At 53.9% G+C, this 21931-nt stretch overlaps 1 protein-coding gene across 1 annotated transcript in view; it reads right to left on the reverse strand.

The window, feature by feature from the left end:
- SHB (SH2 domain containing adaptor protein B) overlaps positions 1-21931 on the reverse strand; it is a 135322-nt gene that overhangs the window by 14644 nt on the left and 98747 nt on the right. The window contains exons 4-5 of the mRNA XM_081803223.1: positions 15388-15559; positions 9850-9969 (exon numbers count right to left, since the gene is read on the reverse strand). Coding sequence (XP_081659349.1) covers positions 9850-9969; positions 15388-15559 — 292 coding nt within the window. The remainder of the gene's footprint in view (positions 1-9849; positions 9970-15387; positions 15560-21931) is intronic.

Consider the following 21931-nt stretch of genomic DNA (forward strand, 5'->3'; position numbering starts at 1 on the left):
GTCCTGACTCTGCCCTCTCTCACCCCCATCAGTCCCACCACGACACGTGCTCCCCTCTCCTCCTGCTGCCGTAGTCCTTTACTGCAGCCCCCCAGCAGCCAGCCTGCACGCTGATCTGCCTTCCAGACACATCCATGGTCAGATGGGGCTTCTGAAAACCTGTCTCGCCAGCTACGGAGGCCACCATTGTCCCTTGAGAGCTGGCCTCAACAACTTCCCTCTCTGCCACCAGATCCCCAGATGCCCCCAGCTTCTGCTGCTTGAGAGTGGACCCAGAGAAGAAAGTGGACTCCAAAGTTGGGTCATGTATCCTGACACTGTCACTTCAGAGCCAGAAAACCCCAATGTTTTCAGATTCCCACAAGCCGAGGGAAGGAGCCTAGGGTCTCTGGCCATCTACACGTCACCCTGGGGAAGTTGCCAGGCAATGCCAGGCAATGGCTTTGTGGCCCAGGTCCTGCTCAGAAACTCCAGCTGTGGTCCTGGGGCTACAGATACCTGCCCGGGGCCCTGGCTGGGCTATCTGGGCCCAGATGGAGGGGAAGGGTTGGGGGTTTCTGCTCAGAGAGGGTCCCAGAGGACAGAAAGAGGGCACTGGGATGGATTAAAGCCCAGCTCTTCACTTGCAGCAACAGAGTGAGCCCATTTCTGCATGTGTATGACGAAGGTAATCCTTCCTGCCCTTCTCACCTCACGCTAACTACAGGGCGGGAGGGTTTGATATGTAGAACTCGGAGGTTTACTGTTGTCGGTTTGTCCCGTGCAAGGAGTGTTTGAGGAGCCTCTGTCTGGCCTACAGTAGCAGCTCCTAACTGTGGCATTTCCTTTAAACCTTCTAGAAGGAGAAAGCACACTGCATGTTAATTGAGTAGAAAGTTCCTTTTTTCCTCCATCAGCCCAGAAAGGAAGTGAAATCTTCTATATAGTGAGAGCAAAGACACAGACGTCCCCCAACCTCCAGGCCTGTCCCTGCTGCCCTCTGTCTCAGCCTGACGCAAATCTGCCAGAAAACAGGGTCTGGTCGGGAAGCCAGGAGGTGGGCAACTCCTTCCCCTTTCTGGGTCCCAGTTTCTCCATCTATACAGGGCATTGGGCCAGGTGATCTAAAACATCTTCTGGGGGCACCTGGGTGGCTCAGTCGGTTGGGTGTCTGACTCTTAACTTTGGCTCGTGAGACTATGAGATTGGCCTGTGTGGGCCTGCATGCTCAGTGGGGGGTCGGCTTGGGATTTGCCCCCTTCTACCCCCACGCACTCTAAAATAAATAAATAAACCTAAGTTAAAAAAACTCTCTTTCTGTTCCCCAAATCCCAAGATTTCCGCTTAGTGTACTCAGTGTACCAGAGCTGCTGCCCCGGCTTGCCACAAAAATGCTTTCCCATGAGAAAATGAGGAAATGCCTGTTGAGGTGCTCAACATCTTCAGCTGGGAGAGCAGAGAGGTTAAGTGACCTACCCAAGGTCACAGAGCCAGGCTTTGACTCTAGCTCTGTGTGATTTGAAGTCTCAGTCACAGCAATGCAGGGTTTCGAGTTGCAGCCTACATAAACTCTAAAATCCCACCCTAATAACGGGAAGTGGATGTGGGTGTGGACAGAGACTTCTAGGCCAGACCCAGATAATCCACAAGGCTTTGAACCACACTGAGCTCTTTCCTCAACAACCTATAGCTCTCCAAAGTCTATAACAAAGGCTGTGAGTTACCACTGACTGACTGACTGAGCACTTACTACATGCTAGGCACGTGCTAAGCGTCTCACACATACTGTCTTTTCATTAATATATCTGTAATACCCACTTTACAGATGAGGAAACTGAGGCTCAGATATGTTAAGACCCTTATGCCCAAGACCACCTTGCTATTAAGAGGCAGAGCTGGTGGGGTGCCTGGGTGCCTCAGTCGATTAAACATCTGACCCGTGATCTCAACTCACGTCTTGATCTCAGGGTCATGAGTTCAAGCCCTGTGTTGGGCTCTGCACTGGGTGTGGAGTCTACTTAAAAAAAAAAAAAAAGAAAAAAGAGGCAGAGCTGGGGTTCAAGAGCCCATGTCTTCTGCTGCACAGAGCGTCATCTCACGGGGGCAGGAGAAGGTGCTTGCTGGTGGACAGGATATATTAGTAACTGTGCATTGAAAAGTAGGAAGCTTTTTCTCCTGTGCTGCTGTTTCCCCAGCAAGGGTAGGGCCTTACCCTGTCCACCCACAACTGCCTGAATCCTCCTTGGACCAGGTCAAAGCCCCCCTTCCCTCACACCCTCACACCCCCACCCCCCGGTCCTGCACCTCCTGGGGTCACTATCTGCCTGACCACCTCTTTTTCTTCTGTAGGCCCCTCCTCCTCCAGCCCTCACACCCACCTGGCAGCTTGGAGAGGTGCGGAGTCAGAGGGTCCCTCTCATTAGAGCCGGGCCGTCCTCTGGGTGCACAACCCTGCCTTCCTTTAGGCCTTGGCCTCAGGGGCAGGGCTGAGAAAAGGGCACTGATGAAGTAAGTCCAGGCATTCTGGGGCTGGAGGTCATGCAGTGCAGAGAGCTCAACAACTGGGGAGGCCCTGGTGTGGTCGGAGGGACTGTTCTGGGGCTCTCCCTTGGGAGCAGGCAGCTACCCTGAAGTATTTGGAGCCTCAGTTGTTGACCCAACAAGGGATGCTTCCATGGTAGAGGGAAGTGAAGTGTGTGCTCCTCGCTGAAGGCCAAGGACTGAGCAGCCTTTTCTCACCCCCCGCCCCCTCCTCACCCTGCAAACCTTTATTATTTCTTGCTCCTGGCTGTCAGCAGCAACAAACTAAGATTAATCACTCGCTTGCCTGCCCAGACCCAGACATGCCTTCTGTTTGAAAACTCTCTCCTTTACTATATAAATCAATGAAGGGAGAGAAGGAAGAAAAACAACTCTAACAGCAGTGTGCCCCCAGCACCCCTGGAATGCAACCCATCTGCTCCTCCTGGCTGGGCTACACCCACCACCCACCGCTGGAGCCCCGGGAAGCCTTTGTTGATGGCGACTGGCTGGCCAGCACGCAGCACAAACCTGCAGCTCCGAGCAGAGCATGAACCAGAACCAGCCAGGTGTCCTTAAGCAATCAGAGCAGGAGGCATGTTCTGGATAAATGGTCTGACCCCCTCCTCCCCTACTTGGAGGAGGAGATGGGGCCCTAGTCTTCCCACCATCCTTGGAACCTAGGGGAAAGGCACCTCATCCTAACTGTGTGAAGCCCGTTACCTGGAAGCAGAATTACTGATCAAACCCCAGGCCTTCATTCTGTGGACGCAGGAGGCAGGCACTGGCCCAAGCACCCAGGAGCAGATACAGCCAGGCCACGATCCCAGGGCTTCTGACCTGGCCCAGCACTCTGCCCAGTCTGCCTCCAATGTCTAATAAGCTCTGGGAAAGCTGGGAGGAGCAGACACCGGCATTACACTGAGCACCTGCTGTGGGCCACGCATCGGGCCAACCCGCAGAGCCACATTACTTCTTACAACAGCTTTATGAGAGTGGCCCATTGTTTTCCAGGCAATGATCAGGGAAGCAAAGTCACTTGCCTAGCATAACATAGCAGGTAAAAGACGGAGCCAGGATTCAAACTCAGGTTATCTCTGACTGCAGAGCCCACGTTCTTCCCTTTACATCTCAAACAGGACTGCCCTGGAACTGCCCGCCCCTGGGATGCCTGCCCACAGGCTGCCTGCCTCCCAGGCTCTTGGATTGTGCTAGCTTGAGTGGCTGTTGGTGGGCATGGGGGAGGGAAGGGGGGCTCGGGAAGGCAGAAGCGGTGGTTTTTTTCCTGGATAATACTCATGGTGCACCCTGGCTCACTAACGGCTCTAGAATCCAGCTCTGAGGACATGACTGCACCTTGCTCAAAACCTTCAGGGACCCCTGCTACCTTAGAGGAGAGGGCCCCAAGTCCTTAGCCTGGACAGTAGGGCCGCACGTCTCCTCAGCTCCCGTGGAAGTGTTATTTGTTGTTCTTGCACAACAAATAGGGTCTGCACTTCCCTGCCTCCATGCATTCCTCTGCTTGGGCTGCCCTGCTCACCCTCCAAATACCCCCTCTTCGGATGCCTTCCCTCTTTCACAGCCCTGAGCCCTTTCTGCCTTGGGTAACCCTACAGCACTCCTGCGAGTATATGAGTTCTGGTGTACATATGCTCTCCCCTTGGGCTGTGAACTCCTCGAGGGCTGGAATCCAGTACACAAAGGGTACTGAATGGGGCAGAGCTTATGGGAGGGGATCCTGAATGATCAAGACTGAGTTGCAACTTGAGGGAAACAGGCCAGACCCCAGAAGCATCTCCTGAGGTCAGAATCTGGGCCACATCTGCAAGGGTGCTGTGCAGTTTGCCTCTGGGGATTTGAAAGCTGAAGGCCCCTTTGTGGGGGTTCCTGGGGCCATGTCTCCCACTGGGGTTGGGACTCTCACTGCCTAAAGAAAGCTGGACCTGGGCTCTTGTCAAAGGAGTATTGGTGTCCCTGCGAGGACTTTTTTTTTTTTTTCTTGAGGGGCAGAGGCAGAGGGAGAGAATCTTAAGCAGGCTCCACGCCCACCACAGAGTCCAGTGTGGGGCTCGATCTCACGATCCTGAGATCAGGACCTGAGCTGAAATCAAAGAGCTGGACGCGTAACTGACTGCGCCACCTGGGAGCCCCCTGCGAGGCCTTTAAGTGCCACTCTGTCTGCCTGCTCCCAGGGATGGGCCCAATGCAGGCAGAGCCTGCCCCGCATCTGGGGAGGGGAGCCCTGGCACTCACCCTGCCTCCCTGCCCCCACCAGCTGCAAACCCTCGTCTTTGAAGTCCTATTTCCCTCGCGTCCAGATTCCTTTGCAAAAACTCATGAAACTGGAACTTGCAAAAAAGTCATTCGTAGTCCAAACTGCCTGAAGAACCCTTTTAATGAGATTTTTCAAGACTTTTCATCCCTTTCCCCTACTGCCTGCCTTTCCAGACAGGAAGCTGTTAGAGTGTGGTGTTTTCTTGCCAATATTTAAATGCTCAACCCCTTGCTTCCCTGAGGCTGGAGTGAGTGTTCTGAAGGCCAACGTGTCTGTTAGCTGCTGAGAGGGAGCGTAGTTAGGCTGGAGAATGGGAAGAGGGAGAGCTCTGTAGGGAGGAGGGGATAAGGGCAGTGTTCCAAAGCAGCTAGTCAGGACCTCTGTAAGACTGCTCCATAGGTGGGGGTGTCTGCCAGGGAGGGGATCTAGAGGCAGGGGGGTGGGGAGTGCAGGTGCCATCTTGGATTGCCATGAGTGCAGAGGGCTTTTGGTGGCAGATGGCTGGCAGCGTGGGCCTGTGCCCCCCACAGTGGGAAGCAGTCGCCAGCTCTTGTCAGTGTGGTCTGGGTCTTAGTCTCCCCATCCATGAAGCAAATGCTGGATTAGATGGGCCTCTAAGGTCGCTTCCAGATGACCTCTGACCTGGTATAATCGGGAGGGGTGGGAAGAGACCAGGCTGGGAGTCCATGGCCTCCACTCCAGTCTTGGAAGTTCATTCAGCTGCCTATACCCTAAAATAAAGAAGAGGATGACGCTTTTTGTCCTAGCCACCTGGTGGGGCTATCCTGGGGCAAACACATCGGCCTTCTAAAATGTAAGGTGCTGCAGATATGCAGGGAGACAGGGTCAGGAAGTGGGGCTTAAGCATAAAGGCAGGTCCCTGGGAGTGCACTTTAGTGGCTCCATCACTAAAAATGGAGTCTCAACTCCTCTGTGAGGCACAGGACCCACCAATGTCTCTTCTGTATCTCCAGGGCTTTGCCTGGGTTGTCCCCTTCACCTGAGATTCCCCCCACCTGGTCCCTGCCTGAGACCACTTACCCTCTCTTTAAGGCTCAAGTGCACCAGGAGCTTCTCCTAACCCTCCATGGCAGGGACTGCCCACCCCTGTGCCAACTCCGGGTCCCCAAGGCCTCCCGTGCAGACCTGCGTGTAAGAAGACCAGGCTGAACGGGCCAGGCTGTGAGCTCCTGTGGCCTGAGCTGAGCTGTTCTCATTTCAGCTCCCTACGCTGCCCTGCCCAGTGCCTGGTACGGGAGGCTCCGATAAATATCTGCTGAGAGAAGGACAGACGGGGTGGAGGGCCCGTCCTCTGAGGCCAGATTCCCCCAAATCCTTTCTCCACCCTAGGACATCCTCACAGCAGGACCCAGGGTTCATATGAAAACATAGCTGGAATTCCAGTGTCAATTTGCACCACGCTCCTGACAACACCTTGCGTGGAGAATGCCAATCCTACCCTGCCCCCACCGCGTAGGCCTCGGGGATCTGAGAGACTTCGCACCTCCCATGGTGGCTGGCAAAGTTGGCACTCGGTCCAAGCAGCCGTGACGTTCAGTACCAGGGCCATTCCCTTTGTGGTCAAGGTGATTAATGCCAGGTATCACTCCCTGGCTGGCACCTGGTCATCATGAACTAGGGCCACTCTGGGAAGCCAGCTCACCTCCCCCTAACAGACTGCCCTGCCCAGCCATAGGATGGCCTAGCCCACCTCCTCAATTCCGGGCTTCTTCAAGGGAAATCTGACCACGTGAGACCACTCATCTGGTCTTTGGGATCTCATGGCTTTAGACAAACATGCAAAACTAAACCTCCAGCACCCGTGGGCAGAGACCAGTCATCCTAACTCAGGCCTGATGGCAGATGTTCTTATCTGGGGTTCTGGCACAGGCTGCTGGCCCTGGCCCTCAGTCTCCTCCACCTCCTCCCTGGCTTGGGAGGTGCAGGGGATCTGGCCAGAGTGCTCCACAGACAGGGGGAGGCTGAGTCCAAGGACACGGGAAATCCAGGGAGTCAGAGACACCTTGATGTCAGAGGTGGAGGAATCCTTAGCAGTCATCAAAGTCCCCATGAACAGATGTGAATGCTGAGTCCCAGAAGGAAGGAACTTGCCCAAGGTCACACAGCGAGCAGTGATTAACAGGTCAGGACTCTTGTCCAGAACTCTGGTCAACAGGTCCTCTCTGCTGCCCTTAAAAATGGCCTTTAATGAAACCATTACCGTTTCCCAGGTTGGGAAACTGGGAAAGCAGGATGGGACTGATATAAGACAGGGTTTACACTGCACTGGTTGGGCTAGAAGTGCTTTCCCTCTGGAAGAAGAGCATCGTCAGCCCCTGTGCACAGAAAAGGCTCCAAAAGGTGCTGTGACTGCCAAGGCCATAAGGCCATGGAGTGGGGAGGCCTGTCCCTTACTTTCTCCACTGCACGCATCCCCGACTCCTAGACTCCAAGCCCGTTACTGTGAAAACAGAATCAAGGTGCTGTCGGTCCCTCAAGAGCAGTCCAACCCAGGGAATGTGGCACACCCGGGATGAAAAGGAATTGCACTCTCGGGGCTGTGATGGAAATACTCTCCTGAAGACCCATCTCAGGTGGACTTTAGGCCCATCTGCATCACAAAGGGCACGTTTCACAGGAAACTGGGAAATGGATCCCGCAGGTATCGTGGTATGGTCACTTCTGCAACTGGCTGGAGAATTCCGTATATGGTGCCATGTTGCTGCTTCAGCGGTGACACATCCTGGGTACTCAGGAGGCCAAGTTCCCTTGCAGGCAGATCTGTGTTGGGGTCACCGTGGGGCCCCGGTGTCCAGCCAGGTCTGCCCAGCAAATAAATAGGAAACTTAGTGGGGCCCGGGCCCTCATGGAGGATCACCGGGCCTGGTATGGGGTGCTCCGTCCCTCCTTCCTTGGTGCACCCAATTAGCCATTTTGGGAACACTCCTCTGGCCAGGCCCCAGACAACAGGATTCCAGGAGGAAAGAGTCACAGAGCAACTCCTAGAGTACCAGCACGAGGAGGGCCGCTCTGAGGAAGCCTAGGGGGTGGGCAGGCTGCCTCAGTCAGCGTGGAAGGGCAGTGACGCGGGAATCCCGTCTCTGATGTCACCTGCTTCCTTTAACCTCTCCCAGCCTGGACAGCACATTGCATCTTGAAGCTCGGGAAGAATCGCTCAAGAGCTCCTGGGTTGCTAGCTTACCTTGGACAGTGAGGGAGGAGGCAGGGCTGCACGGAGCAGTGAGCTGTGAGCCGCTGAGGACCCGCTGGTCTCTGTCAGCATGGCCCGCGGCGTGCACCTGTCCCCCACGGCCGCCCCCTCCTCCATCCATGATGGGCTTCTAACTCTGCTCACTTCCAGCCCAGCCTCCCAGCCCAGCTGCAGTTCAGTACTGAATTCTTCTCAGCTGAGATAACTGAACTGACTCTTCAAGCCAACGGTCTGACAGTGAACAACGAAGTACAAGTGCTGCTTGTCCTGAGTGCCCTCCCAGCTGGTTAGAAATGCCCTCCATGTTCTCCCTGACGAGGGCCATCCAGCCCCAGTTGTACACCCCCAGCGATGAGACACTCACTACCTACTGAGGCAGCTTTGGATGGCTCTAATTCCGGATCAGTTCTGCTTGTTAAAAAACTTTTGTTCTCGGGCGCCTGGGTGGCTCAGTTGGTTAAGCGACTGCCTTCGGCTCAGGTCATGATCCTGGAGTCCCGGGATCGAGTCCCGCATCGGGCTCCCTGCTCAGCAGGGAGTCTGCTTCTCCCTCTGACCCTCCCCCACCTCATGTGCTCTCTCTCATTCTCTCTCTCAAATAAATAAATAAAATCTTTAAAAAAAAAAAAAAAACTTTTGTTCTCACTGAACTGGAATCTGCCCGCCCATAACTCCCACCTGGGGACCCCCAACCACAGCTGCTCCTTCTGCCCTGATCATCCTGGAGCAATCTGTGGCTTCCACCATGTCTCCACATGTCCTCTGTTCTCCAGGCAGACTTCAGTGCCTCTGTTTGCTGCCCATGCACTGCAGCTTGTCACGGTCCCTCTCGGGGCAGAACCCAGCAGACAGGGTGGGGCCAGTCCTGAGCAGAGAGAGCAGGCCAGTCTCTCCTTCCGTGGCTACACTGCTGCTACGGTCTACACGGCCGGCAGCCACATCCCAGCAGGCCCCTTCTCTATCACATGGCCTCTAGGAACGGTGATAGAGCAGGAAGGAAGCCAGGCAGAGGGCTTCATTGCTGGTCTGTGCTGGCCAAAGGGCCTGGGGTCCTTAAACTCCAATTCTGTCACTAACTTTGTGTCCTTGGGAAATCTCTCCTCTCTAGGCCTCAGTCTTCCTATCTGTAAAATGGGTTTTAGACAATCTGTTGGGTCCCATTCAGTAACAGCACTGAATGATGAAGCGCTCAAGCAAAAAACCCTCTTATTTCAGGGCTGCCTATCAACAGCGATGTTTCATGGGTCAGAAAGACCCAACAGTTTACAAAGCAGCCACAGATGACACCAGCAGGATTCTTCCTGGCTCTTCGCAGCACTCCTCACAACCTCTGCGACACACATAAAAATCAGACCTGCCCCAACAGCAGCCTGGGACACAGGGGAAGGGTTGTTCCCACAGTGGCAGTGGGCTGCCGTGGAGAGTCAAATAGCCGGTCCTGAGTCCTGGCCCTGCCCCTTGGGCCTGCCAATCCCCCCCTGTGAGCCTCAGTTTCCTCACCTGCAAAATGGGGACAATATGTTTCTCATCAGAGGACTGTTGTGAGGTTTGAGAGAGGGATGAGGTATGCTCAGAGCTTCATTTGTGTCCTGCCTCACAGCAGATATGAAAGCTATTCTTGGGTATTTAATATTAAATCCTAGGAAAATGCCCCTCCTCTTCTGGGGCAGAGAACATTAAAAACCTCCTCTGTCTCCCAGGAGAGTAAGTTCAAATTGAAAAACTGAGGCTTGAAATAACTCATGCCGGCACGTTCCCGGGGGAGGGGACACTGGCGATCTTGCTGCCACAGACACAAGAGCCAGGCAGCGCTTCACTTGAGGCTGCCGAGGAGGGCTGAGAGGGTAGATGAGGCTGTACTCACTTCAGGGAGAGGGAATAGTCGTGCTTGCTGGTCTGGCTGTTCCGGACAAGGTAGCTGCACTCCTTGCAGAGCCGCAGAAGGTTCTCGGCGTCTCCTCGGCTGATGGCTCCGTGATACCAGCTGGGGAGAAGGGAGAGGGTCAGAACCCAGCACAGACCTGACCCCCGCAGCACTCGATACCCTTGCAAACTCCTTGGGGAGGCTCGGCTCCCTCGGAGGGCAGCTGGCCTGTCCCAGTGTCCTCGTCAGGAGGCAAGGGCATGTGTGTGTGGGTGTGCATGTATTCAATTCTTCAATACAGAATTATATGTCTGCTCACGTGCGATCCTGGGGAGAGCACAGTGAACAAACCGGCAGCCTCCTCCCTCATAGGGCTTACATCCCAGTTGCTACGGAGGAGACGAAGCAGGGTGGGGTGTGGTTTGGAGCTCGTGGTAGTGACTGCTATTTTAAGCAGTAGCCAGGGAAGCCTTCCTGAAGGAGTGACATTTCAGTGTGGACCGGCAGGAGGTGAGGGAGGAAGCCACAAAGGCCGGTAGCTGGGACAGAGCGTTCCGGCAGAGGGAGGGGCAGCCAAGGCCCGAGGCAGGAGGGAGTGCCTGATGAGCCTGGGAAACAGCTAGGAGGCCAGCACAGCGGCAGAGAGCCCAAGGGGGTGGGGGTGGGCAGTGTGACCCATGTGGCCACCGGGCAGGGCTGGGTCAGGGTGCCTCATGTGCAGGGAGACGACCCTGGCTTTCTCCGTCTGAGTGACACGGAGGCCATCAGAGGGTGCTGACAGGAGGGACACGTGCTGCCTCTCTGTGACATCTGCGGGACAAGTGGGTGGTGCTCATCACTCAGGAAAGCAGGCAGTTGGGTGGGAAAGCCAACCAATGCTCCTGTCGAGCAAATCTGGCATCGGCTGGGAAGGCGGGAAGCCCGGCATCACTGTTCTCGGATACCACGCAGTCAGCGGCAGAATCCGAAGGAAGGGGTGCAGTGGCAGATGACCTGACTAAGGCCCCTGGCTGCAGGACAAAAGAGGAACACTGATCTTCAAGATTGGGAGAGCTGAAGGTAGAATTTTGGAGGAAGACTGAAGATCACAAGATGCGAGTCAGGATGCATTTTTGTTTACATTACAGTGCAGGGGCAGTGGGACGGTGGCAAGACGGGGCCAGGAAGAGAACCACAGGCGCTGGATGGCCACAGAGGCACAGACCGCCCTGCCACACTCGCCAACCGGGCGGTCACGGGCAAGCAGCAGAACCTGACTGCACCTCGGTTCTCTCTCGAGTTAGGGTCACTCCACCCCCATTTTAGGGTGTGAGGATTAAATGGGAGGATGCATGGCAGGGCTTATGCAGAGCCTGGGATGGGTGAGTTTCAACAAACGGCAGCTCCGAGCATCGAGAGAGTGAATTTGCTGATGGCCATGGGTAACTCCCCCCACTGTCATTGTTCAGGCTGCTGGCCACCCATAGGCTGCATTTCAAATTCCCAGGTGTAAGCAGGGGTGCTGCCGCCTCCTGGCCCTGGCGCAGGAGGGCCCTGCAGACAGGGCCTCTGAGAGTTCTGTGACAGACATTCTGCATGGGGACAAACAGGGCACTCCTTACCCTGCACCCTTTCTGCCATTTACAAGGCAGCGTTCTGAACAGTTAGCAGCAGTGGTGATGACATAATGATAACCTCAGAACCCAACCTGCTTCAGGAAAGCAAGGACTAGGGAGTAGATATGAGTGTCCCTGCCCACTGAGCATGGGAGTGAGTCGCTGACTGCCCGGGAGGTGATCGCTCACAGCGGGTGAGCCCTGGGGCTGGACGTCTGGAGGGGAGACTCGCCAAGGGAAAGGGTAGGAGGAGTGTAGACCTGCCTTCCTTTCTAAATGTACGTAGAAATGAAGAGGAATATGAAGTTAGGGATTGCAAGGGATCCCATAGTGAAAGCACTTCCAGAGATGTGAGGGCTGAAGTCACACGTTAGAAGGTATACACGACTGGAGTTTGGAGAAACAGCTAGACAAGGATGGAATGGACTTCAGAACTAAGAGTTAACAGATTTGGCAAGGTTGTTTTCTGGGAAATTTCACCCGTGTAACGCACACCCGGTGAGCTGACAAACATGTTGTTTTATTAGGAAAACAAGTTCCAGCCATTTGAAGCAGAGCCATCCTCAGGGAAAGGCCTAGAAGAGGTCTCCAGGGAAGTGCTGTCTGCCCTGTGCCTCTCCCTGAGCACAGGAGCTGAGCTGGTGGCAGATGGCCTCCAGAGGCTCGGGATCCTGGTGGAAGGTAATGCCTGGAGGGTCAACAGGATAAGCTGCTGGCTCCTTGCCTACTGCCCCAGCTACTGCACACAGAAAGTCAGGGACTTGGGTCGAGATTCACAGGAGACCCAAGCTAGTTTGGGAGAAAAGGGCCAAAGGACATGATCAGGGGGCTGGGGCCAGCCACTGGCCAGCTGGCTGGCATGAGGTTGGGCACCAGGAGACAGGGTGGGCCTGGGTGGTCCCGTGGGGGGCTGAGGGCCAACTGCTGGGCCCCAGCAGGCTCTACCTAGACTGAAAACAGAATCTAAGCAGGAGGCACTCTAGGGATGTGCTGGATTTTGCAGAGCTGGCCAGTCAGGCCAGAATTGTGGGGATTGAGAAGACCCAACCATTGCCATCCAGCCCATGCAGTACCCATTAGCTCACCCAATGTTTCCTCACCGCTGACGACATCCTTGATCTCATGGGGCTGATGCAGGGAAGAGGGAGAGTCAATGAACAGATTTAGGACACAATTTCAGAAAGTGACAAGTGCTATGTAGGAATCCTGAGTTTGTGCTAGGCAGTGACCGGGGCAGGGAAAGTGCCTATGTTAGAACGAACAGACAGAGGAGCCTGCAAGGAGATGACATTTGACCTGAGAATCTGCATCGTGAGAAGGAGCCAATCATGTAAAGAGCCCAAGAAAACACATTCTCTGCAGAGGAACTAACGACTGCAAAGGATCTGAAGTAGAATGCACTGGGGGTGTTCACAGAGCAGAAAGGCAGCAACAATGGTCCAGCTCTGTGAGCACGGGGAGTGCTACAGGATGAGGGTGGAATGGGAGGCAGAGCCCAATTCCCTGAGGCCTGTGAGCAAGGGAAGAAGTCTGATTTCATTCTAAGCATAGCAGAGGGCAATGTGTTTTAAAAAAAGGATGTTACTTGCTCTCGATGGTCTTGCCAAAGGCCAACCAGGTTCTCCTGAAGAGGGGCCAGAGGGGAAGTGAAGTGGGAGACGAGCAAGGGGGCTTCTGCGGTGGTACAGATGGGAGCTGGTTCGGGGACAAGAGGAACAGATGGACTCAGCCTATATTCTGGGTGGAAAACTAGCAGAAGTTGCTAGTTTAGATGCACTAGATGCTAGTATAAGGTAAAAAAAGGGAATCCAGAGGACTCCAGATTGGTGGCTTTAGCAAGTAGGTACATGTGATGCCATTTATGGAGGTGGGGAAGCTGGAGGAGGAGCAAGTGTCCGGAGATCAGGAGTCCAGTTTTAAACACACTAAATTTGAGATGTCCATTCGTCAGCCAAGTGCAGATGCCAAGACAGCAGCTGGATGTAGGAGTTGGGGGTTCTAGGAGAGGTGTGGGCCGGGGATGCACACTGGTGACTCACCACGAGGATCCTGAGGAGACTACCCAGTGAGAGCATGTAGCTGGAACCTGAGCCCCCACACAGTCCAACTTTCAGGTAAAGCTGAGGTGAGGAGCCAGGAGGGGAGACAGAAGAGGTGGCCAAGGAGGCAGAGGAAAAACCAGGAGCAGAGTATGTCTCCAAAGGAGGGAGCTGTCTACTGCACTCAGCGAGAGAGAATGGGAGGTGATGGAAGGAAGAGTGTTGACAGCTCTTTGGGGACTTCATCCATTTCCTGGACAGCACCTATTACGTGCCAGGCACCATTCTAAAGCACCAAGGATTCAGTGGTGACCCAGAGAAGGTTCTGCCCTCACAGAGCTTATGTTCCAACAAGGGCAGGATGCACGCTGGATCCAGCCATTTCTGGATCATTATTTTGTTTGTTGATTAAAAAGGACATAGTGATCAGAAACAAGCAACACCTACCACCCAGTCTGGGTAGCTGTGACAGAAGGTTAGCAAAGACGCCCGCTGGGAGCACTCCCCCACGTGCTCAGTACAGCAGGCACACGGTGTCACGAAGGAGGCTGAGGCCCTCCCCAGATGATAGCACGTGCTGAAAGGGGGCACACAGCACATGACATCATTCGGAAAACCCTGCATCCTGCTCACCGAGTGAGCATTTCCTGTGAGGGATGCACTGCCAGCTATGCTGAGGCCAGGATCCCCCGCTGGAGATTAATATAGTACATGACACACATGGGACAGTCTCAGGAGGGATCGGCTTGCTGTCAGCTCATCTCCTGTCTTTACGGCCTGCCTACTCTGTGTCAGGCGTGTGTGAAGGCTTGGGGAGAAGAGTGTGTATGGGGAGGGGGAGGAAGGGGAGAGTGTGGGGCCAAGTCACAGGGCTGGAGTTCCAGTCCTACCTCTGCACTGGGAGCTGTGACATTCTGGCCAAGGCTCTGTGTCTCTTGGAGTCCCAACTTCTCATCTAAGTGACGGGGATGATAACCCCATTTATCGCATATTTGCTTATTAAGAAGATAATACACCTGAAGGTATCAGCACAAGACTTAGGACCTGCTTCATCAAGTCTCTAGAGAAGCTGGCTGGAGTCCAGGTGTATGGAATGGTGAGAAATTGAAAAAGCAGTGTGGGGGCAATTCACAGAGCAAGCGGCAGGCTGGGGAGATGAGACTTTATCCTGGAGGTGATGGGGAGCCACTAAAGGTTTCAGAGCTGAGCAGGGACCTGCGCACAGTGAGAAGGGAGGTCAAGGGCGGGGTGGTAAAGGGCCTGACTGACAGTGTTGGGGAAGAGCAGGGAGGGAAGGGGGCAGCAGGGATGGGCCTGGGCCACCGACCGGAGGTGGGAAATCTCAGGGGAAAGGGGCTGAGAAAACCCAAATGAAGAGCATCAAAGCCAGGAGCGTCTGGGTGGCTCAGCTGGTTAAGCAGCTGCCTTCAGCTCAGGTCATGATCCTGGAGTCCTGGGATCAAGCCCCATGTCGGGCTCTGTGTTCAGAGCAGAGCCTGTTTCTCCCTCTCCCTCTGCCCCTCCCTACTCATAGTCTCTCTCTATCTCTCATGCTCTCTCAAATAAATAAATTTAAAAAAAATCTTAAAAAACCCTAGAACATTTGAGTTAAAAAAACTCTCCCTCTGCCCCCCTCTTCTCTCAAATAAATAAATCTTAAAAAAAAAAAAAGTGTCAAAGCCTTGCTCAACAAATACCAAGCAGATGTGAGGCAAAACTATCACTGTGGCTAACAAACAAATCTAATTTATAGCAGTCAAAAGTAGGGGCGGCAATACGGCATGGAGGGAGAAAGCCCAGGGGTAGGAATCAGGAGACTTGACGGTGGCCTTGACATTCTCTCAGACTTAACAGTGACTGTACAGACTGGAGCTGAGGCTGGGCCTTGATCCCTTAGAACTTACATTTGCTTTTCCAGTGGGACAGCAGGATCCACTCTTTCTCCCAAGATCCCACAGAACTCAGGGCTCCCATGCTTGATGGGCTTGAAGCCCCCTCCCGGAGCTCGAAGCTGGCGCCGCCGGTCCCGGGAAGGCGAGGGAGAGGATTGCCGTTTCTCGTTGCCGTTAAACTGGGCTGTGGGGGAGAGAAAAAGCACGCGGTCACCAGAGCTCAGCCCGACGGATTACTGGGTGGTGCAGAGTTGGGTAATAGCCGATTGCTCCCCTTGGGGCTTTACGATTCAGAGGGGGAAGAGCTCCTGGCAATTAATGAACATGGCTCAAAACGCTTGAGTTTCCTGCAGCAGGTGCTTCACAGCCAGATGGTGCATTCAAGGGGCTGGCTGAGTCTCCCTCCAGAAGCCACTGGCTCAGCCTTATCCCCAAAGGATGCCCCCTGCAATCTCCAGCAAGGGGGCGGGGCACGGCACTCCCACTGGGGCTCAGTCCCCTGGACAGTTCTCAGGGAAGCAGCTGTTCCCCATCTTCTGCCTCCAAGTGGGTCCTCTGCTCCCATTCTCCCCACCACCCCCCAGGGCATACTGGCCACATCTGCCCCCTTTCTCTCGGGATGACCCTACAGAGTTCCAATCAAGGGCCATGCTGCATCCCCCACATCTGCTCCTCTTCATTCAGTGCCCTCTGCATGGGCCCCACACGCAGCGAGCCTGGTCCCAGCACCAGGTGAGGCTGAAGCAGCGCGCAGCACAGTGGGCAGGCCCTGCCATGTGCCTCTGCCCCGCCCTGCGCCTGTGAGAGCATCGTTTACCTCCACAGGCTTGGGGAGGATACCTCTCAAGGGCAGGACCTCAAAGATAGCCCACAAAGAGCAGAAAATACTGAGCTGAACCTGGAGTTGCCAGAAGCATTCCTAGAGACCAGTTAGTCTACCTTGCAAGTTCTCTCTCTGATGACTGTACCCACCTCATGGGGTTGTTGTGAGGATTCAATCAGGTGATGTCACCCAGATCTTAGCAGAGTGCCTGGCATGCAGTCGCTGCTCAACTCATGTTACTATATTTACTTTTATTATCGTCTCTGTTCAATGAGGACACGGTACTAGGTACTTCACATAAGCTTCCGAACCAACCTGAGTTCCTCTTCCAAGCTTGCCAGTAACTTGCTGTGTGCCTTGGCTAAGCTACTCCACCTGAGGCTCCATTTCCTACCTTACCATGTAACTGCGAAGATCAGATGAGAGAACACATCGTAAGGGCCCAGCACACAGAGTGCCGAGTGAATGGGCCAGGCCCTGCGGAACAAGGCTCTCAAAGCCAGGTCCGGTTGCAGGCCACAGACACACACTGGCAGGAATCTCCTCTCCAAAGAGCAAGCACAGATGTGGTGAGCTGTCCTCTACCCTGGCCAGACACACGGCAATCAACCTCCCATTCATGAAGAGGGCGGGAAACCCCAGCCCCGACTGAGGTGGTGTGCTGTCTATGGGACTATGGAATGTGGATGAACTTGTTCTATGTCTCAGCTGCTGAGCAAGATCATCCATCAGGACCGCAAAGCATTTCCATCCCTCCAAGACACTCTTCTCCATTAACCACTATGGAAAGCAATGGGAAGGGAGGTTCCTGCCAACGGAAGGCTCTAGACATGCTGGACCCATGTGTGTGCGCTCACTCTCACGACTGAGGCAAAGGCCGGCGGCCTGTCCATGCACCTGCCCCACTCAACACTCCCTCACATGTGCCAGGCAAGCTAGGGCTGGAGAAACAGAGAAATCCCTGCCTGTGAAGCTCCGAGTCTGAGTGGGGACAGACACAATAAATGCACACCAGCTGCAGTAACTGCCGTGGACAAACCTGCGGGAAGGACATTCCAGGCAGAGGGAAGAGCAAGTTCAAGGGCCCTGAGGTGGGAACGTGCCTCAGGTGACAGAAACAACACAGCCCAGGGGGAATGGAGGGCAGTGGGAGGAAACAGTATCAGGTCATCGGGCGCTGTGTCTTGCAAAGGACTTTGATTTTATTCTGAGAGAAATGGGGAGCCACGCTGAGGTTTTGATGGGGAGGGTTTTGACCCGGCATTTTCGAACAGGACTGCTGTGCTGAAAAGGGATGGGAGGACGGGGGTAGATGGGAACTCTCTGCACTTTCTGCTCAATTTTGCCGTGAACCTACAAATGCTCTTTAAAAAGTTTATTAATTAAAAGAGAGAGAGAGATGCACAAGAGCAGTGAGGATGGTCGAGCAGGCTTTGTCTGTGCATTGGGAAAGAGGATGGAGAGGCTATAGGCCTATGGCCTGAGCACCGGATGGATGGGGCTGGCATTCTTCAGGAGGTGAAGGTTCACAGAAAACTGTACTTAAAATCTGTGAGGAAGCAGGAGGGAGGCCAAACTCCAACCTAGAGACACCCCCAGCCTGTGAGGCCAGGACCAGCAGTATAGAGCAGGGACAGAGTGAGGACTCGCTGGGGGCTCTGCCCTCTTCTCGGGCTACAGTTCTTTCCTGGGTCCCAACCACGGGACACACAGCAATGACAAGGCCCTCTAACATACAGGTCCTGGGGTTGGGTGTCTGAGAGAGCCCTCTTCCATCTGGTCAATAACCTGGGCTTGCATGGTAGTAGTGAGAGGGTGAAGCCTAGAGCTGGGGCCCCAGCACACATGTCACCGTGGGCCCCTGCCTGGCTTCCCAGCATCCAGGCTCTCCCACCAGGGCTCCTCCTGCTGAACCACACCAGCCCTGGGCTTCATCCAGGCAACTAGTAGCCCCACGGCAACTAGTCAAATGGCATATATGTTCTTGGGTAGGGGGGTTAGGAAGAGGTGAGCCACCTGTCTCGCAGAGTCCTAGATGGGTGACCTTGGGCAGGGGTGAGCACTGGGATCAGGTGGACAGGTAAGGGCCCGGTCACACAGCCCTTTTCTAAAGAGCTGGGTCTTGATCCGATGGATGGGTCAGTCAGGGAATGTCATTCTCAGATTGGGTTTTAGAGAGGTCTCTGACTACTGATGGAGATGGGATGTGGGGGGCAACCAGGGAGGCAGGGAAACCAGTTAGGGAAGGTAACAGAGGCTGAATCCCTCTGTAATGGGAGGGATGTAGGAGGTGATGCCAACAGGACTCGACTACTCACGGCCTGAGCCAGGGAAGGCCCCTGTGTGATGCTCCACTGAGAGGAGATCCGGGGTGCAGTAGGAGAGGGGGGCCAGGGACCATGGGAACAGCGTGTACTTTTCCTCAGTCCCTCTCTCTTCTAACTTTCTGTCAGGAATGGAGGGAGGCTGCTGAGCAAGCCCCTGGCTCCTGGGGTCTATGAGTCCTGAGATGGGCAGTGAAGAGGCATGATGTGGGAAGGGGCTGGGGGGAGACGAGGTTCTAGGCTCGGTTTTGCCACAGGCTAAGGAAAGGGAGAGACGAAATGAATTGTAAGACATGTTCACCTCTGACTAAAATCAGAATTCAGAGAGTTCTGCCAATATAAAACCCCACATATACCTCCTGGCACAGAAGAGGGAGGACAGACACGAAACATGGAACACCATCTATAGAAGGAACCCAAGCTCTTCAGCACAGCCCATGACCCAGCTGCCTGTCCAGCCTCAGGCCTCACCACGGCCACTTCAAGGCCATGTCTTCTGCCTGAACTACCACCACCCCATCCCCTTCTACCAGTCTCCTCACCTAACTGACTCCACTTGCCCTTCAGGGGCCACCTCTTCCAGGAAGCCTTCCCTGACCTCACCCCCTCCCCAGACTCACCTTGATCTCGGTCTATGGCCTCCTAATGGCCAGCTTCCTGGTCTGGAGCCCCATGAGCCCCTCAAGAGCAGGGGCCGTACCACATATGCCTTTGCGCCCCTTGCCCTAGCACATGCCTACAACCTACCAGGTACCCAATGAATGACTGAATGAAGAAAATGAATGAGCTGTTGTTTCACTTTATTGGAAAAAAATATTGGTTTTCATACCAGATAAACTCGATAAAACCTAATAACATCCCAGTCAACACTGTAATTCCCCACTGAAGTAATTTATACATTCACTTGCAAGCTTAATAATATAGCCATATATTTCAGAGGGAACAGGTGGTGATGAATGACAGGCTTAATTAGGCAAATCATTTCACCTAAAATAAAAAACACAAACTCCAAGTGCAGTGATTCAGCAGCAAAAGAAAAAAAAAAAATTTAAGAACAAAAGCTCCAAACACAACTGCTTTCATTCCTTCTAATTAAGTTTCTCTTTAATCTGCAATTTAAAATGGCAATTCTTTTAATTTAGTGATTTTCTGCAAAAGATAAAGACACAAACCCTCAAAAGAATATCTGCATTTAGAGAAAAAATATGCCCCCCCGTGAGTCATTAGAATGACAGAACCTAATTAATTGCACCTATAGGCAATTACAAATGGAATCAGAGTTGTGCAGGAGGGAGGGGAGGCTCAGGGGGCGGGACCAGGCCCTGGGAGACAGTGGGAGACATGGCCCCACTGATGTACCACCAGCCTGTCTCCAGGGCAGGTGAGGAGGCCCCTTCTCCATGCCCCAAATGTCCTTCCAAAAATTCCGGTCTAATGACAGGCCTCAGCCTTTAAAGACCCAACTCAGGTGCTCCCACTGCTGTCCTTCCAGGCCTTTTTTCCATCCACATTAGCATCCAACTTCGGTGGGCCCCTTCCTACTTGTAGGATAGATTTTATACCAATCGGTTCTGACGTTCAGTCACTGCCAATAATGGATGACAGCATCCCAGGTACCCACGTTGGCTCGGACTCTCACAATAGCCCCGCCATCCTGTGGGTGATGGGTGAGGGATGGGGACTCAGAGGTGAGAAGGAACTTACCTCAAAGGGTCTCAAAGCTAAGGGGTGGGGGAGACCAGGCTTGAGCCCAGGCCGTGGGTCACCAGGGTCAGCTCCCCCTCGGCCCCCTCAGGTCCTTCTTCCCTGTGGTCAGGCAGGGGCTGTGCACCCCTCATTCAGTCTGTGGTGTGCTTCCCACCTCTAGGCCTGGAGTGACCACCCTCCCGCTCCATCCATAGGACATCTAGAAGCTTCCAAGACCTGGCAAAAAGCCACCTCTCCACAAAGCCTCCTCTATCCTGCCTGCTGAGAGCCCCTTCCTCCTCAGAAGCACTTGGCGCTTGGCTTGTAGCTCCATGGCACCACCTCCTACTTCTCCCCAGTCAGCCTGGGTGTTCTGTGGGGGCAGTGCCTGAGATTGATTTTCTTTCTCTTCCCCTCTCCAATCTGTTTGCCCCTAAACCTAATGCAGTGCTTGTTATGGAGACGGGTGTTTAGTAAATGTTTGCTTAGATGAAATAAATGTGTTCCTTCAGGGTCCAGCTCCTTCTTGTTTATTGTTCAGGGCTGGCCAGAGAAAACAAGTTCCAAAAGGCCAATGGGCCTCTAAAGCACAGCTTTGCTGGGCTCACAAACTCTTGCTGGCTCCCAGTGCCCCTGGATGGAGGGCAAACTCCTCACTCTAGTGTTCAAGATCCTCAGTGACTTGGCACCAACCCAACTTTCTGGACGCATCTTCCCTTACAAAACCCCTCTGGGGTCCACGCCCAGCCTTAGGCTCCAGTCGCAAAGAATGGCCAGTCCCCAAATCCACCATCTGCCCCTAGGGCTCTGCTTTGCTTTGCCTGCCCACCCCTGGAATCTCCTTCATTATCGCTGGGTGCCTGCCCTCTGGAATCCTTCTTCACTATCTCTGGGTGCACAAATCCTTGCTATTCTTTAAGGTTCAGCTCCAATGTTACCTCCTAGGGGAAGTTTTGCCCTAGATCCCCAGGTAGAATTCCCTTCTCTTCTGTGCCCTGCATCCCCTGGTCTATGCCATTGTCTGATCCCACCCCAGTCTCCAGTAGCGTGGTAGGTAGGTCTTTTCAGAACCGGATGGAAATGGGGCCTTGTACCTCAGCCTCCACTGAACCTCTCCTCATGGCCAACATGCAGCCGACAAGAAGAGCCTATGGGCTGCAATAAGACCAGGGAATGGAGGAACCACAGCAGCATGGCATCATGGAAAGGGTATGGACTCTGGACTTAGAAAAACCCATGTTTGAGTCCTGCCTCTGCCATTACTGTGTGACTTTGGGCAAGTTTCTAAACCTCTCTGAGTCTTAGCTACCTCTTCCGTAAAACAGGGTTGTCTATTCTTATATCATAAACGACTATGGAGGTAGTTAGTAACAGATGACGTATCAAAGTCCAGGCAGGTCCCTGTAAGTGGTGACTCCCTCCCCACGGTCACACCCAATGCTCTGAATACTTCCCTCTCGTGTACTGAGGAGGATAAAGTGCCTTGCATCAGAAACCACATTCTTTTTCCGTAGCCTCTGCTGGGATTCCTGATTAAGCTGGAAGGTCCAAAGGCACGACATAGTCTGCTTTGTTCAGAGCTGAATGGGTGCTGAGAACAGTGCCTGACTTATAGTAGATGCTCAATATCTACCGAGTGAGTAAATCTCCACCTGGGTCAGCAGGACCATAGAACCTCTATGCATCAAGAAAGGAAACTTGGGAGCTGGACTATCTCTTCAAA

Source organism: Leptonychotes weddellii, chromosome 14 (assembly GCF_054177405.1).
Source record: "Leptonychotes weddellii isolate Sample4059 chromosome 14, ASM5417740v2, whole genome shotgun sequence".
In the NCBI taxonomy this organism is placed as follows: Eukaryota; Metazoa; Chordata; class Mammalia; order Carnivora; family Phocidae; genus Leptonychotes; species Leptonychotes weddellii.